At 47.3% G+C, this 17,922-nt stretch overlaps 3 protein-coding genes across 3 annotated transcripts in view; 1 reads left to right on the forward strand and 2 right to left on the reverse strand.

The window, feature by feature from the left end:
- LOC125957210 (semaphorin-2A-like) overlaps nucleotides 1-1,376 on the forward strand; it is an 85,588-nt gene extending 84,212 nt beyond the window's left edge. The window contains exons 14-16 of the mRNA XM_049689747.1: nucleotides 1-248; nucleotides 324-408; nucleotides 481-1,376. The exon at nucleotides 1-248 is cut by the window's left edge and continues 509 nt beyond it. The gene's annotated coding sequence lies outside the window, so the exon portion shown is untranslated. The remainder of the gene's footprint in view (nucleotides 249-323; nucleotides 409-480) is intronic.
- Nucleotides 1,377-1,537: 161 nt separating this feature from the next.
- On the reverse strand, nucleotides 1,538-5,441 carry LOC125957211 (solute carrier organic anion transporter family member 74D-like). The gene is made up of 5 exons (XM_049689749.1): nucleotides 4,515-5,441; nucleotides 3,369-3,660; nucleotides 3,099-3,296; nucleotides 2,199-2,340; nucleotides 1,538-2,125 (listed from the first exon to the last, which is right to left on the reverse strand). Exons 1-5 carry the CDS (start codon nucleotides 5,395-5,397, stop codon nucleotides 1,574-1,576), a joined length of 2,067 nt encoding a protein of 688 aa, XP_049545706.1. The 5' UTR covers nucleotides 5,398-5,441; the 3' UTR covers nucleotides 1,538-1,573.
- A 2,122-nt stretch (nucleotides 5,442-7,563) lies between these two features.
- LOC125957207 (solute carrier organic anion transporter family member 74D-like) lies at nucleotides 7,564-10,806 on the reverse strand. Its single transcript, XM_049689742.1, has 7 exons — nucleotides 10,277-10,806; nucleotides 9,763-10,163; nucleotides 8,831-9,680; nucleotides 8,625-8,766; nucleotides 8,323-8,433; nucleotides 7,895-8,220; nucleotides 7,564-7,826 (listed from the first exon to the last, which is right to left on the reverse strand). The coding sequence occupies exons 1-7, from the start codon at nucleotides 10,588-10,590 to the stop codon at nucleotides 7,658-7,660; spliced, it is 2,313 nt and encodes a 770-aa protein (XP_049545699.1). The 5' UTR covers nucleotides 10,591-10,806; the 3' UTR covers nucleotides 7,564-7,657.
- Nucleotides 10,807-17,922: the final 7,116 nt, after the last annotated feature.

A 17,922-nucleotide genomic window follows, 5' to 3' on the forward strand; every position in this document is an offset into this window, starting at 1 on the left:
GCAATGAAGCAACATGTCGAGAAGCGCAATCGAAGATAAAAAGATGGTGGCTTCAAAGTGATCTCTTCTTCTGCTTCTGCTGTTGCTGTGGGAACAAGTACATCGAACACGAACGAACATGAATGCAGCTGATAGCTGATAGCAAAGAAGGAAAGTGGAGAAAGAGTAATAAGATGTCACATAAGAAGAGGAGCCAGATAAGGACGACGGAGACGACGAGAAACGGAGTTAGATCACATTTTAAAAAGGTAATCCCGATCATCCCGATCCTCTTGCTCCTGGCTCGTACACAAATAAACTAAATACTTGTACTGTTCATACAGATCCAGTTCAGATTCAGACTAGACACGAAACCGGCCATTAGCAAGGTCCATTCGATCACCCCCGTAAACCCTTCATCCAAGCGACGTAAGTTGATCATCGGCCACTGCATCATCACTGATCGTCTTTCATCACCGCATTTTATATCTTTCTTTATAGAATGGCATTGCAGCATATGGAAAGAGGAGCGGATGGCTTTGCTTCTCGCTAAGCGCAACTCCAGGAATTCCCGCAATACAGCACACCATCAATCGTCATCATCATCGTCATCGAAAGCACCACAACACACATCGTGATCCTGATTAGCATAGCAGCCCCCGTTTCCCTATACCCCGCCCTTTTTATCTACACCACTAAGCAGCGTGCCCATTTCATTCTAACATTACCGCAACACGGACGGACAACGTGGTTTGGGGATGGCCTGCAGCATGAGCATTTGTGCACATCCCTTCTATTGCTGCTGCTGCCGCCGCTGCCAGTCCGAGCTTTTCGCGTGCAAAAACACAAACACACACACACACCTGAAACATAGCAAAACGAAGGAATAACAAACAATGGAACAGAACATAGAACAAGCCACTAGCCGGCATTAGCAAAAAGAAGATGTAGAGAAGAAAAAGAGAACAAGAGAGAGAGAGAGTGAAAAAATGAAGAAACCGAAACGAAGGACGATCGATTGAAACAAATTTCGCCAAATCTGTGATATTTTAGCGTGTAAGTGCTCAAGCGAATGGATTTCAGAATGGAACCGTGGTAGTAGTTGTGGTGCTGGTGGTAGTGGTGATGGTGAAGAAAGGTAGAGTAAACACTGTGAAACACTAGGACACTAGAGAAGAGATGAACAGAATGGAGAAAACAGAGTAGCGGTAGTACCGAGTAGTAGCGTCGAGCGTAGGGCAGAGTGAGTAGAGAAGAATGTAACGAAGGAGACTTAGCTTTAGGTTGGGTTTTTTACGTTTTCGAACCTTAAGGACTTTTAACGAACGAGCGACCGTGGAGACTGCTGCGGTGTCTGAGTGAGGTGAGTGCGAGTGTGAGGTGAGGTGGCATGTAAAGCGTGGCGTGTGTAACTAACAACTAACAAGAACTACAATAAAGCTAAATGATAGAGATTGAGATCGAATCTAGATGCTGCTGCTGCTGCTGCTGCTACTGTTGCTTGTCTTAATGTTAATTTCAGTAATAACTGCGTTCTCCTGGCCAGATCGAGCTGTTCTTTCCGGTTTATTGTGCACTCGTTCTTCCGTCCATTTCATTCGACGCTAGGCTTCTCCTTTCGTGTCACGAGAGATTCCATCTCCTTTCCCTCACCGTCAGCTCGATGATCAGCAGCCTCGTTGGCCGCTTCGTCATCGAATATCTTGAAGTTCTTCGAGTAGTACCAAGTGCCGAGATCGAAGCATGTCCCGATAATGACGAATACGGCCGCCGTATAGTTCATTGTGGTACGCAGAGCTTCACCATCGTAAAGCCAACAGTTACCCTGCTTGGCGCACGTTCGGCCCCACAACACGCACGTCCGATCGATAATCCAACCGAACACGATCGGTGCAGGCAGAAAGGAGAACAGCGTGTTGATCGCCATCGAAAAACCCATCGAGATGGCCTTATCACGTGGTTCGACGCATCGCAGACCGATCAGAAAATTGGCAGCAGACTCGGTACCACCGATGAACTTATTTAGACACACCACGATCAGGAAAAGGTAGAACGGAGTCCAGCAATCGACCGGGCAGCTCCCGGTGATGGCTGATCCACCAAAGTCCGGCAGGTCCGACGTAATGCAGCTGCAGTTGCTGTATAACTGGAACAGACACAGAAAGAAAGAGAGATACGGAGTAGTTGATGGACATTTCCTGGACGACTGCATAGCTTACCAGCGTTCCGTTGGGCTGCTTGAACTGATCCCGACATCCAGCGTGACACGGTGAGATGTAGGTCTGACCATCGCTGCCACAGATCGGCGAGTACTTTACAAAGTCACAGTTGCAGTTTGCGCTACACGTTGCCTCCTGAGAACTGGATAGAGAACCACGATCAAACCACGAGCACCTTGCTGCTGACTCCCTTACTAATCTGGCTACTAATTTTTGACCACCGTAGTGCCCACTTGAGGTCACTTTGCAATTTTCGTAAAGGCATTTTGTTGCTATCAGCTTGTTGTATTTAGCGGGAAATTGTTTTGACAAAATCAAAGACAAAGTCAAATTTCAACAGTCATCGCCAATGGAATGTGAAAGACGAACAAAAACCCTGTTGAAGTGTGTCTACAGAAAAGGATTTTATCCTTTATTTGTCTAACAATGGTCATGTGTAAGTTTGTCCTGATTTAAATAGTCGGACAGCTTACAGCAGGTATGGGGTTAATTTTTCGATTTCATGGAGATCGATTTCATAGGAAAAACTATCAATCTACCAAGTTATCTGAATCTTCATTTTACCGATTTATATTGGACAATTATCCGAGAGAAACTTAAGAAATGAATCAGAAATGCGTAAAAACCAGCTGAAATGGAGTTGATATGCAACAAGAGGGCAAAAAAAGTGACCTGCAGTACTGTGTAAAAAAATATGGGTCAAAATCAAAGTAGAAGTTAAGTAAAAAGTCGCATAAAAAACTAGCGAATAATTTGCATCAACAGTTCTGCCTTAAAGGCAATAAAACTCCTTTCAAAAGGACACATTTCGTTTCTTTTTACCTCATTTCTTTGCTGATATATAACCTATTCTTTGTGGCCAGATTCTAACTGGTAAAGACTTTACTCTACTGTACTCACTTTGCTACAATAGCGGCATTGTTGAGGGCCGAGCAACCGAACCAGGCGTACGCAACGATGCCAGCGGCCGACAGAACGCTAGTCACTATATTCCAGCCCGCCAACTGCCGGGACGTTGGTCGTATCTTCTGGATAACCCAACCAGCGATCAGTATTCCGAGGGCAGAGAAAACCAACGATACCGAACCCGTCACCATGCTGCGAATATCACGCAATATATTGATCGTTATTTGACCTCAAACATCGCACTCACTTCGCCGCGACACTTACTTGGCCTGCGATGGCGTCAACCGGTACTGGATCTCGATATACTTGGCCTGAAACAGGAAGAACGGCATATAACCGAAGAAGTAGAAGATGCTCGCCGAATTGTTGAACACGTAAGCCTTATTGGTGATGAGCCGGCGCACCGTGACCAGCATATCACGGAACGAAACGATCCGTTCCTCATTTTCACCAGCACTATTGGCCACAGCGTCTCCATTTGCCTCGCTAATACGACTGGCTTGACGTGACAGCGAGATGCGTTCTGCTGCTCGGGGCAACACCTTCGGGAAGCTTGCTGGAATCAAATGTCAGATGGGACATAAGTGTCGGAGTATCAGCGGAGGTGCAATAAAGGCCAGAGGCCAGCGGCCTGGCCTAAGGCTATGGTTTACGATCCATCCATAACCGTTGTTATCGCCACCACGGTGTTTGTGTATCGTGCCGCCATGGTCGAGATAGACGAGACAGAAGATCAAGGACATTTCAGGATCATTTTTAAAGATTTTTTGTGATAAAACCATTCAACTTAACATTTTTACCTAAATTTCATATTAAACTAAAGCTTGTCAAGAATATTTGGTTCTATTTTGGAAAATATTAGTTAAAAACTACGACCATGGCAACCAATCTAGGAAAGGCGAGTCTGCAATAATGCACTTTTCTCGATCATCGGAAATATAAATTATTCCTTTTGTTAGATTATAAAATTATCCAAGTAGCCCAGTCGAGTTTTTGTGGAATTTCCCGTTTTTCGATTTTTGGTAGTTTTCTAAAGTTAGAATGAAGATGATTTTGATGATTTTGCCTCAAGAAAGGAGATTTGGATATTTTCTTTTAAATATTATCAATATTTTTTTATGAAAATTCTATTAGACTACCTGGCGTATAAGGTACACAATAAATGTTCATAATTTCAAACCAATCGGTCCAGCAAGTTTTATGCTTCGATGAGCATCAACCTTAAAAACGTATGTTTTGGGACAACCAATTCAAAGTAGCAAGATGCATTGGACCTTTTAGGGAAAGTGGATTTTCAACAGTAAATATCTTTTCCCGTTTTTGAAAGGATAAGCATTAATGAAATAATGTTAAAAGAAAATGTAAATAAATACCTTAGCTATCCTTAAACCCTGTCGAGGAACTACTCACCGAAAAAGGGAGAAATGAAGAGCAGCAAAGAACCGAGCACGAGCCAACCGAGCCACCACGCACCGATCCACCGTGGATCGCTCGACCCATATCCTGGATTTTCCCCAATATGCACAAAGTACTTGAGCGATAGCGAAGCCAACGAAAAACCAACCAGTGGCCCAAGACGTCGACCGAATGCGGCCAAACTGGACAGCACCGGAACCTTCTCCTTACGCACATTATCATCGAGGTACGTGAGTCCGAGCGTAAAGTACAGCGAAGTGCCGAGTCCCGACAGGAAGCTACCAAAAAAGAGCACCAACTGAGGTCGCACATTCCCAAGGTCCATTGAACAATCCGGTGGCTCTCGATCCACTCGACACAGATTATCAGCCATCAAGGATGGCACCGTCAACGCGGAGGTGCTCCCGTTCCCTGCCACTTCAACGGGAACATGCTCCGGAGCGAACAGAAAGTGCGGAAGTGCATTGACGAAGCAGGACAATCCCATACTAACACTGCCCATCGCAATCCAGAGCGGTTTCCGGCGGTTCGAGGCGTAGTAGGACAGGAACAGGGAGGACAGCACGAACGAAAGATCCGATCCGGCCGTAATCATACCGACCGCTTTCGACGAAATCTGAAGACTTTTCTCGACCGTCGTCAGCGTGCCGTAGAAGTAGGAAGTGGTCGAGTTAAGGATACATCCGATCAGCCCGAACAGCAGCACGTACAGCTTCTTGCTGGCCAATCGATGCCAGAGCCGGCCGTGGCACACCCAAAACCCGCACTGCACATCGCGCTCACTGTACACCGAGATGCTACGATCGAAGGCGATCTTCTTGGGGGCCGTATTACGATCACCGGCCTCGTTCAACCCGTTCGCCAGACTTCCGTTCATCGTGCTCGTGCACTCTGTTGCGCCCCTTGCTGCTGGCCGGTGGCAACTACCGATCGTGCAACGTCAACTCCCCAGGTTCGAGAAGATCAGGTAGCAGCCGTAGCAGCAGCAGCAGAAGTCATCAGTTCTCGTCTTATCGGGACGGGCTTCTGCAAACTGGCGCTTTATGGCGTCAGATAGCGCAGGTTATGATAGCGCGGAAGACCTCGGTCCTCTGGTGTTTGGTGTACCGGATGGCATGGTAAACAGATGGGTAGAGAAGGTGTGAATGGCGCTCCGATGGACGATGACATGATGCTTTAGGGACACGACGGTAGAGGCTATAACCAGTTGAATATACGGCGTTGTTTCCATCATTTGCATGCTATCACCGACTGGCAGGTAATTAATGTCCTCGCACACTCGCACCACTCCCCTAATCAATCGGTTGTAATGTGATCCGCCATCAAATGGTGGTCGACGGACCACAAACTATTTATGTTGAGCAGGGAGTTGCCCGTGTTTTGCGATGGAAACCAATTATTAACGATTAGCTGAGGTTATGATGCCATAACTTCCGCATGTCCTGCAGCGGCTTCCAGTAGCGTATGGTTATGGCCCGGTGCCCCCGCCTAATTGGTCATTCGCTGCCATTCGCGAATGAGGATGGCCGCGGCACCGACACAGGTATACTCGCCGTGAGTGGGCAGGTTTTGGATTTGCAAATCGGTTTTAACCAGTACGCTGAGGGTAGCCTTGGGAAACAAATAGTGGCATGACTCTTGACACCCTGCGAAACACATGATGGATTGGGGAATTGTGTCGAGTCACTTTAGGAGCACTGATAGCGTCATTCGCGTGTGCGTGACCTTGGTGTGAAATTTTGTAGAGGCAGTTTCCTAATTTGAACAAGGACTCTGGTCTAATACACATATGGAGCGATTGTTTTCAGGTATACATTGCCCGGATGGGTTAGAACATTGATAATTTCTTGGCATTCGCGATACATACGACATCGATTCTTAGGTTTTAGAGCATTTTTATGTAACGATGTGTACATCTGGAAAAAGGATGACAACGCCTTTACACGCTTCTTATCTGGGGCTGGAGTTGATCTTATGCATCTCTGACGCACCTTATCTAACATGCGACCGAGTCGTCATGCCTTATCATTTTGAAAATGCAGATTAATGCAGATATTTCTAAATTAAGATACACTCAGAGAAGATGAGCTTAGAGAAGATCAGCTGCTTAGCAACGTGATTTACCTAGATAGTAGCTTTATTTTGTTTTTTCTTTTCATTGCACACACTATGTGGAATACTATTCCCAAGAAAGACTCCTACCACTAAACAGCTAGTTTGGTTTATAATTCCAGCTCTGCTATGCTATATTCCTCTTTCGAGATGATGCACAGTATGGAGGGTAGCTCCAAACCGCATTGTAAACATTGAATACTGGTTTCTGCATTTTCTTTTTCATTCAAAAAAACAATACGAGGAAACTCAATGGTAGTGGTTATAAACGCACCAAATTTGCTTTTGGCAGCTACTGTTTTGCGCTCTTTGTTATCATAGCAGATCTAATCCCTTAGGGGAGAGCAACGATTGGCGCAGATTGTGCAATACAGTCTTGGTCGCCAGTTGTGACGAGATCTCATAATAAACATCTCGTCAGTTAAGCGATGCTGCTAAAGGGTTCGTCGTTTGAACCCAGGCGGGAGTTGCGTACCTGATAGTTGACTCCGCTACACTAATTTTTCGTTAAATATAGGCTCTACGCCCTGAAAATCATCCTTTGGCTATAATCTTTCAATGGTTTACCATTTTCAAGGCATCTTCTGAAAAACTAGTTAAAAACCGGCAATTCAAAATGAGCTACAAAAAGTTTCACGCGCGCACCACCAGAGGGCCTCGATTATAACACTCTCGAACGCAGGACTATAAACACGAAGAGGTCGCATCAATCTTGAAATTGTTTTGCTTGTATTTATTTGCTTGCTTTTCTATTTGAATCAGCCGTTTTTATACGATAATTGGTGATTTTAGTGAAAACTGCAAAAAGCAGGTTAAAGATGCTTTTAAAAGCCTAAGCGTTAATGTTTCTCTCAAATCAAAAGCAAATGATCACCGGAAAACCCAGCCTATCCTTACTTTTCCCATAAAATTCAAGTTCCATCCCCCAAGAAGTGGACTCTAATAACAAGTTTATTTACAAAAGTAACACGAAACAAAGCTAAAAACAAAGTATATCGTAAACATACAAAAACATCGCGTTCTCATCACGCCGGCCGGTCTGTGATGGCCTCTTCCTCCTTTTCCGCCAGCTCAATCTCCTTGTCCTTCACCTCATCGTCAAAGATTTTCAGATCCTTCACGTAATACCAAACACCACAGTCGAACAGGGTACCCACGAGCACGAAGCCGGCCGCAATAAAGTTCAGCAAATAGCTGCAATGAGAAAAGGAAATCAATGAAGTCTTCGCGCCAATCGATGGAAATTTCAACACCACACATACCGTAACGTTTCACCATCGTACAGCCAGCAATTGCCCTTCCCGGTGCAGGTCTTACCCCACACTAGGCACGTCTTGTCGAGGACCAACCCGAAGAAGATCGGACTCGGTATGAAGGACATCAGGCTGAGCACCATCATCCCGAAGCCCATCGAAACGGCCTTATCCCGCTCGTCGACGCACCGTACCGAGACGAGGAAGTTACTGGCCCGGCCCGTCGCCCCCGAGAACTTCAGGAAACACATCACGATCAGGAAGGTGACGAACTCCCGGTAGCAATCCATCGGGCAAGGTCCAGCGAGGGCTTTCCCACCGGCCAAAGGCGATTGCTGCATCGAGGAAAAGAGAGACCGATAGAGATACCGAGAGAGAGAGAGAGATGATCAGTACGTAATCTCGGGAGCGCTGGACCATCCGGCAGCGCCGCTTACCCCTATGGCAGACCGCCAGGTCGTGTGGGTCGCATTGGAGGACAGCTGCTGCAAGAACAGCGGACTGGTGTAGTTGACCACCGATGCAATGCACGAACAATCGCCGTAAATCTGAAATAACAACACGAACAGCGTGAGAAGAGTGCACAGCAAGACGTTACAAGACGCTGGATGATAAGATAAGCTTCAGCATCAGCACCAGCTGGTGGTCAAACAGAATCCCGCTTGGTAGCTATGATTGAAGAGTCTGCGACGAGTCGATGGCCGATTGGAGGCCCAGCGTCACGGCTAGCGGCACCTACCTTCTGATCACCGAGTTGACTTTGGGTTCCACAGCCTGCGTGGCACGCCGAGATGTACGTATTACCGTCCTCACCACAGACCGGCGAATACTTGACGTAATCGCACTGGCAAGCCGAATTACAGGTCGGCGTCAGATCGGTTCTATCGAAGACGGAAACGAGATCATTAATCCACTTCCCTCGAAACGAACGCTCACGTGACTTACTGTGAAGGAATGTTGACGATAACAGAGTTCTCGCTCGCTGAACAACCGAGAAAAGCGTACGCGATCATACCCATCACCGAGAGCACACCGACAAACACGTTCCATGCCGCCATATAGCGAGCCCTCGGTTTGTACTTCGAAATCACCAACCCCGACAGCAGCACACCGACGGCAGAGAACACCAGCGCCACCGTACCGGTCACAAGGCTCGAGGTCGATGCCGACTGCTTGTACTGCGTCTCGATGTACTTCGGCGTAAAGATCCAGTACGGCATGTACCCGAAGAAGTAAAACACCGAAGCGATATTGTTCAGCATCAGAATCTTGTTGCGTAGCAACCGCTTAAACGTTTTCATCATATCCTTAAACGAAGCCGGCAGTTCATCCTCCCTTCGACCACCATCGACGGCCTCGCTTAGCTTCATGCCGAGCTTCTGCTTCTCGGCCGCAATCCGTTTCCGTGCGGCCGCCCTCGGCAGCTGCTTCGGGAACATCGCAATAAAGATGGCGAAAAAGGCTAGCACGAGCCCGAGAATGATCCAACCCATCCACCACGCCCCAAGCCATCTTGGATCCGTATTCGAAATGGTCGGTGTCATCGAGGGCGAAATGTAGAGCTTCAGGAAGTAGGAAGCGAGTGCGTATCCGATCGCAGGTCCAAGCATCCGCAGAAAGTACGAAACACTGACCAGTGCCGGTGTCTTTGACTTTTTGATGTTATCATCCATGTACGAGACGCCGAGTGTGTAGTACAGCGAGCTGCCAATACCGGAGATGAACTGTGCCAGAAACAGGACCACCTGAGGGGCCAGATTGCCCTCCTCCTTCTCACATTCCGCACCACGAGTTGCTTGAGAGTTGGAACAGGTCATCGAGGATCAAATGTCAATTCCGGAATTCGTTATTCGAAAGTCATCCACCAGGTTACTCACCATTCGTCCGACAGAGTGTCTTTGCTTTCTGGGCTTCCAGCACCTCCAGCGTCTGGTTGGCGTCGTACGTCGCACCGTACTCGGTGGTCAACGAAAGGGCCGCCTCACCAGGACCATACAACAGATGGGGTAGTGCCGTCAGCCAACAGAAAGCCGTAATCATCAACAACCCCATCGCGATCCAGCGTGGCCGATGTCCCTTTCCGGCGTAATAGCTAAGGATGGCGGACAGCAGCAGTGCGCTGATGTCGTTCCCCACCGAGATGATGCCCGTGTTCTTGCTCGGTATCTTGTAGCGCTTCTCGAGCGTCGTGATCGTACCATTAAAGTACGCGTACGTAGCCGAGAAGATGCAACCGACGACACCGTACATGAACACGTACACCTTCTTGTTGGCGAATCTGTGTTTGCGTATTTGTGTGTGTTTGTGCAGATCAAAATGGAAATCGGAATAAGAACATAATCACATCGACACAATGGCGACATCTCTCAACTTCCTCACGAAGTGGCGCACCTTTGCAGTAGCGGTCCTTTAAACATCCACAAACCGCAGGTCGTATCCTTCGTCAGTGGCAGATCACGATACATATCCTCGATGTCCTGGGGTAGCATCTTCTGCATCTCGGCCTGTTCTGCTTCCTCCGCTTTCTTGCCATTGTTGTAAACGCTACTGTAACCATTGTAGCTCGATTTACGCTCCGGCACAGGCTCACGATCGTACGATCCATTTTGTTGCTGATCACTTTCCCTGACACTATCCGTTGGTTCGTTTGGTTTCACTTCCACTACCACACCACCATCTACCGATTCGTCCTTTTCACCGGCCATTTTAGTGTGGCACAACACCGTCGTACACTGGCCAAGCGCTGGAAGAAGATACTGCTTCAGTCACACGATTAGCTTCCCTCGCACATCACCTTGGCTTGCTGCTGCTGTTGAAGGGGATCTTCAGTGCTCCGATCACACGCACGCGGAAAATCAACGCGGAGAGCGTCCAGCATCCCCGTTCGACCACTAGACGGCTTCTGGCGGTGGCCAGCGCACAGTAAATGGGTTTTGTCCGCGTTTAACCATGGGCGAAGGACTGTCCAGGGGCCCATCATCATGGGTGTCATGCGGTGATTACACGGTGGAAAAGGGCAGGGTGGATGACAGTTCTTGTCTGCGAGCGGAGGGCTCAAGCCATTAAGACCATCGGCGGCAACACCGCCAGCAACAGGGTGATATATGGATGATAAGGATTCCCCCGGATAGGAATGAGGAAGAAGATGATGATGATGGGTGGTGACCAGCAAGCCAGCAAGCTAGTCAGCATCCAGCAGGCCAACCACACACTGCACCGATGCTGATAAGCGCGGCTCAGACGGTTAAGGCGATCGTAGCGTCCATTTGAACAGCGATTAACCGGCGTGGCCCTAGCGCGCAGGGATTAGCGTTTGTGATATACAATGCGCGCGCCCTGGCGGCCCAAAAGCAAAGCAAAACCAATGAAGGAGACGAGGGGTCACACATACACACACAGGCACACAGAGGCACACACGAACACTCGTCGTCGCGTTGGTCAAACAATAGCGAGAACCTAAACCGCGTAACAACGCAAAGGCAAATCGCGGCCGCTTGTTGCAGAACGAGCTGCTGACGATCCTCACCTGCTCTAGAATCTATAGCTCCTTCCTTGCTCGCTCCACGCCAGTCCTCCACCCCCTTTTTGGACCACGCACTGGATCTAGAACGTTCCAGCGGCTAGTAGGACAAACCAAGAACTCAAGCAAGCGAGCGAGCGGTCAACGTCTTATGCGCGCGTAGAGATGCGGCTGATCTGATAAACGGTGAGTTCGTTATCTTCATCAGCAGTAGTAGCGTCACGATCATCCGATCATTCAGAGCGGGATGGATTACGCTGGTGACATTTCGGTGAATGCCACAAGAAGCGGCCGTTATGACGTTGTAAATCATTTGCCATTTCTGTGTTTTTCGTTTGTGGCTTGGAAAAAATGGCTTGGACAAGGTTAACAACACTCTCGCGCGGGGGGCAGAACACAACAATCTGCGGATCTGAGATCATCGCGAGCTGTTATCGGTCGTCCCGGTAAGCCGGGAGCGCGAGCTTACCTGCACTTCCCAAAAACTTTCCGGCACTTCACTTGGCTTATCTTCCGTTGTTACTTCCTTGTTTGTTGTCGGTATCACTCCGCGAATGTCCGAGTCCCGGGATTCGGTCGTCACCTGTCCGTTACACTGCGATCCGCGCCGATACACTCCGATCAGCCATCGGGTCACGAATGCCAGCCCCACTGATGATGATGATCCTCCCGGGAGTTCGCGATGCGGTCACCGTCGTCGTCGTCGTCGTCGTCGTAACCGGTGCCGCCATAGCGTGGCGTGGGGTGGCGGTCATAGTGTGTAGATCCAGATTCCTAATTCAATCAGGGCCAATTTACCAACCTCCCCCATCCCCGGACCACTGTTCGTCCGTTCGCCGGACTAGCTAACCAGACTGGCTGTGGATGCGTGGATTTCGCGCGCAAGACGGTCTCTGGCTCTTGGTCTTATCATGGTCAGGGTTTATTTTTGGGGAAGAGGAGTTAAAGAGGACGGTGATGAGGAGCGCACTTGGCGTGAATGAATTGCCACCACAGAGGCTCCGGTTGATGATTAGTTGGCGAAAGTCTGAGGGGAAGCGCTTGGCTATCGACGAAGATATCATGGACTGGAGGAGAGAGGAACTGTCCTCCTTCTGATGCTGAAACGTTAATCTACTTGACATACATGCTGTTTGCTGCTCCGTTAAGTCAATCTAGTAACCTGTGCCGCTTGTTCTGTCGGTGGTGTTCGGAATGTTATCGATGTTATCGAAATCTTAATGCGAATCTTTTTTTTAAAAAAAATACCTTTATTCTAAAGCGATCTGGACAAGACTGAATCCTGGATCACTTTGATCCAATCACTACGGTCGAGTTGATGAAGGATGTATAAACTACGAAAGCGCTCCTCCCCTTAGACGTCGAACCTCCTGGATCGACCCAAGGTATCATCCAACGTCGGTGGTTGATAGATTCGAACCCTCTTTCGTCTAGTCCCGTTGCTTTTTCTTCGCAATGAATAATGTGATCCGGTGGTTGATCGGTTTGAATCTTCTTCTCTGTGAATGCGTTTGTGTTTGCTCCTAATTGGATGATGTGATTGCTTTGTCCTGTTTGTAAGATCGTGTATTAATAATTATAATGAAAATACAGTCCACTTCACATAGTCCAGGCAATGTGGATCGGTTGCTTTGCAAATGGTGCAATCTTCTGATGTGTTTGCGATTGACATTGTTAACGTTGAAGGGTTTTAACGTTGAACGTTTTAAAAGGTATCATTTGGTTCTTCGTTGAGTAGTGGTAGTAGTAGTAACAGTAGTAGTAATAGTGTTTATTTGTTTGCGATAATGCTGTTTTTTATAACCAGCAACTCCTCTTTTACAGTTGGTTTGCGATTATATATAATAACTAACGATTAAGGGTTCAGGAGGACCTATTCCGCTTAGCTTTGATATATTCTGTATACTGTAGAGTTGAGGTTGTAGTAATAATTACTGATTTAAACTTTTTTTACAGGAAAACATTTCCAAAACCTTTAGATAGATCCTTCGTTGATATTTATTGGATGGTTATTGTTTTTTACGATCTCATTGACTGATTTATTTATTGTTGGAAATCCTGCCATTCATTTCCAACCCCTTCCTAAGGCGACACATCTCTTTTCTTTTCAAGGTAATACCTGTTCTAAATTGTCTTTAGTTTAGTTGTTGTGATTTGAATTTTTGCAGAAGTAAGGTATTTGGAAGATTTTTTGAGAGTGTGATCGCTTCTAAAATAGTAATGCTTAATTCTAACATAACTAAGTTAATTTGGTGTACATTTTTTTGTGATTTCTCCTATAATTCTCCCGTTCCCTTGGAAAGCTAAAGCGATCTGATTTTTGTAAAGGATGTAGATAAAAGTAGATCCAAGGATAATAGGCTTTCTGGGAAAGAAAGAAATTGAAAAAGATTTACATTTATTATTTTGGTTTTATGCAGTTCTTTACGTTTTCCAATTTACACTGTTACCCTTTTAGTCTTTTAAACAAAGTGTTTTCTAAAGATTGTGTTTGCTTGTCCTGTTTCTAATTCTGTGGACTACTGTTCCTGGGGATACATTTCAACGGAACTGGCCCATAATGAGATCCTTCAACACTGTTCGATAATAATTGCAACTAACGTGTTCCTCCCTCTTTGATTTGCACAAATCAATTCCGGCATCATTTCATTTTGAATCGACGACTCTATTATCAACTACCGGCCTCAATCCCTAAGCAACATATCGACGTTCTCTTCCCCCGAAAAGTAATAATCCTTTCTTTCTCCCTAAACGCTTCATTGCAAACGACTGCGACGCCCTGTCGCTGGTGGGTTCGTTGTTCGTTGACAATCACCCCAATCACCAATCGATACATCGAACAAATCGAAAACATCATCAAGACCGAGTGGCGCCACTACGTATTATCACTGCGGCGGTATTGCGTTTAAGGATAAAAACATCATTAGCTCACTGCACACCCCTAATTGGAATCAATAAAACATCATCCTGCACTAGCACCGGCGGTTCCGGCACCCCTTCGAAGCTAAACGTCACCAAAACCGTACAGGCAAGGAGGGTTCGGGCATGTATCGCTTATACGTTGGCACAAAAAAGGCAAAGAAAGGCCACAAACAAACACCCCTCGCATGTTGGTATGGTTTGATGATCTCTACTTCCTCGTATTCTTCCTTTTTTTCTCATGTTTTTCGTTCAGGAAGGAGTAGGAGTAGCAGCAGCATCGAATCCGGATCATCGTATGTCCGCGATGTACGATGCCCGCACGTACCACTTAGCATCCTGGGAAAATACGAATCCCACCCCTGTTCCCGGTTCCGGTTTTCCGCTCTCTCTCTCTCCCTCCCAGGGGGCCTCTTACCCTTGCCAGCGGACAAAAACAACGATTGACACCGACCGAGCCGACCGGTCGACAACAAAATTGAGCTGCACGCAGCAGCGGAAGAGTTGAGTGGTTCGGTCGCTTTCGCCAAAAACCGGGGCAGGATTTTCTAAACTAATTAATAAGGATAAATGGATTTTCCGTGTGCGCCAGCAACAGGAAGTGGCCCCAAAAAACCCTCCCCGAAAACGGATGTCCCATTCAAAAACAACCAACTAACCTACCGGCAGTGAGTGCTAGGCTGGCCGGTTTTTGAAGTTTACTAATTGTTTGCTTAGTAAATGGGCACTCAAAACACCGAAAAAGCGAACCCCATGGAGGCATATTACTCCTGAAGGTATGCAATTCACATCCCTCTTTTTTTATGCACTCTTCGCTCCCCCGGTTTGTTCCACATCCGGCGTTGGGGCAAACACTGGCTGGTGACAGTTTTTAGTAGTCTAGGACCCCCCCCCCCCCACCCTCCGCCACTACATCCCGTACGTCTGTCTGATCATTCCGATCCACTGAAATGTGGTGCACATCCGGTTGATTTCACTAAGTCTGACTGACAAACGTGAGCGAGAATCGTGACGTGCGGTCGCGTACTTGTCAACAAGCGGTCCTCCATCCCGTGTTCCCCCACGTCCTGGTTCAACCACCATCATCATCATCTTCCTAGGAGTAGTCTAAATCTCCCCATCAACCAGCGGGGATCTCTTTCTTTTTGAAAAATGGAAAGCCCTTACTCCGGTCCACCTCTCCGGTGCGCGCTATTTGCTATTTCCTCTTCCTATCACTCGCGGTTCGTGCAAATATTGAATTAAAGAAAACCGATCGAGCGTAAAGAAATAATTCCTTTTCTTTTTATGTCGGCCCCACTCCGGCGACGAGTGCTGCTCCTTTCCTTTCCCTTCCGCTTCCGGATCCGAGTCCGAGGCGATTGCTTCGCCTTTGCCTTTCCGCGAAAAATAATTTCCTTTTTTTGTTCACCGGGACTTATTCCGATTCAAACACGGAATACCGGCCCGCTGGCCCTTCCATCGCGATTCTGCACCAATTCTGCTATGTTGTTTTTTTTTCGGGCCACCCCGCGTGAGATAATTGGCAAAGATTTTTCCGATATTTTCCTCCCGGTTTCGGTTCCCGGTTTTTTTTACCACCCTGCCTTGCTCGTTCCAGCTAAAGATGTCAAGATGAGGACGAAGACATCCCCGTCCTCGAGAAGCGGAGATCATAAAAAAGTAAATTCGTTTCCGAAAGGCGGCAGGAAAAGTGAAAGACGGGCGCGCTAAGACATAAAAATCGGTCACCGCACGCGCACAGATAAGAAGCGAACAGAAGCGAACACACCGTGGCGTAAACAAATCGCGGCACGTTTCTTGGATGTCATTCCTCGTTTCCGTTCCACGCGATGGCGCCATGGCGCAAAGATACTCGAAGGAGCGTCAAGAAAAGTGTCTCTTTAATATGCATTACCGACGCAAGAGCTGATGGGCATGTGTGGCAGTGGGACATCATTGGCTAGCTTACTTACATCCATTTACTGCGTGAAAGTAACTAAATAACAATCCAGAAACATGCTTCTTATGCTTCGAGAGCTATATTCGACGCTACTTAAATTAAACTGTTCAGAATTTCTACTCTGCTAGTGCATCTAAAGGTACGAGGCCATGATAGCAACTTGCACAGTAAAGAAACTATCATTGGCTGTCATTAACAAAGTTAAGAAACTTTATTTATGCTGTAGCCGAGAATATAGAAAAAAAGACTATGCTTGTTTGTCTGAGATGAATAACTATAAACAAATAGAAATTTTAGCAACAATTTTGATTAATTTTGCGCCTTTTAATACCTTTTTAGCAAGCGGTTCTAAAAGCCAAAAAAACTTGGTCATATAGCAACCTTGTAGTCGTCAAACAAAAAATCCAGGCAACTTTGATCTGAAAGTAAAATTTGCTTTCTTAGCCGTGCCTTATCACAATAGTAACTTTATTTCAAACTTATTTACATGGCCAGACACCTTAACAGCTGCAAACAATACTCTACCTCAAACAACAGACACATACGATACGGTTTGGTTACACTGCATCACACACAAAACCAGGACTTGGGTTGCATGATTCGGCAAAAGAAGATCCTCTTCCAAAAACCAACCAACTACTGCTCCACCAGAAACCTACTTTTACTCTCTCTCACTCTCTCTCTCTCTCTGTTTGTGCAAACTGTATCTAACCAAACCGCAGCTACAGCAAACACCGAGCAGCACAATGCAATATCCCCACAAGGAAGTTCCCACAAGGGAGACCGCACCATTCGGTCCTGTTTGGGGTGTTCGCTCTCAAGCTCCCAAGACAACAACACCCGTGAGGAGCGTGGAAGGGACCCCGTGTTCACTCATCAACCGCAATCAAATCACATTCGACATCAACGCACGCCAACAACGAACCGTAACCTTGTTGTTGTGATTTGTGTTGTGAATGTGAACGCGTCCCCTGGCTTAGGGTGTCCTGGGAGTCGTCCGCTCTCTCTCTCTCTCTTTCTCTGCTGAAAGGACGACAGCCTCTCCCTTACCCTTAGACAGACAACGACGGGGAGCAGGGTTTAGTGGGAATCAATTGTAAACATATCGTCGTCGTCGTCGCCCTGGAATGTGTAGCAGCGTCTGTTTTCCAGGCGCATCACCGCCCACCAGGTGGCCCAGCTTCTTGGTCCCCCCCCCCTCCCCCCACGCACTCCAAAAACGGAGAACAGTGTTTCATTTGACGCGCTCTGTTGCTGCTGACGAACCCGGAATTCGGGGGGATGAGGGTGCTAAAAGAAGAACATGAGCCCCGGCGTGTGTGTGAGCGTTGATTTGGAAGTGCTGTTCCCATGTGTTTGCGGTTAATGGTACCGCCAGGCAACACCTCGCTCCTCGGGTGGGTGTTATTTTACATTTTCTATCCTCGCGAGTGCCTCGAGCTCCTCGAACGCAGAAGGAGAAAGGATTCTTCTCGCCTGTAAACCACCCGCCCTCCTACGGCACCATGGCTATGTTTATGACTATTATTAGCATATTTACGCCGCATATCCTGGGAGGTTAAGGGGTGCTCCGGGAGCTCCGGTAGGTCGGACGGAAACGACATCGCATCGCATCGCGCATCGCACCGTTTTTCGTGCACCGATTTCAATCTGCCC

This window comes from Anopheles darlingi, chromosome 3, assembly GCF_943734745.1.
Source record: "Anopheles darlingi chromosome 3, idAnoDarlMG_H_01, whole genome shotgun sequence".
In the NCBI taxonomy this organism is placed as follows: Eukaryota; Metazoa; Arthropoda; class Insecta; order Diptera; family Culicidae; genus Anopheles; species Anopheles darlingi.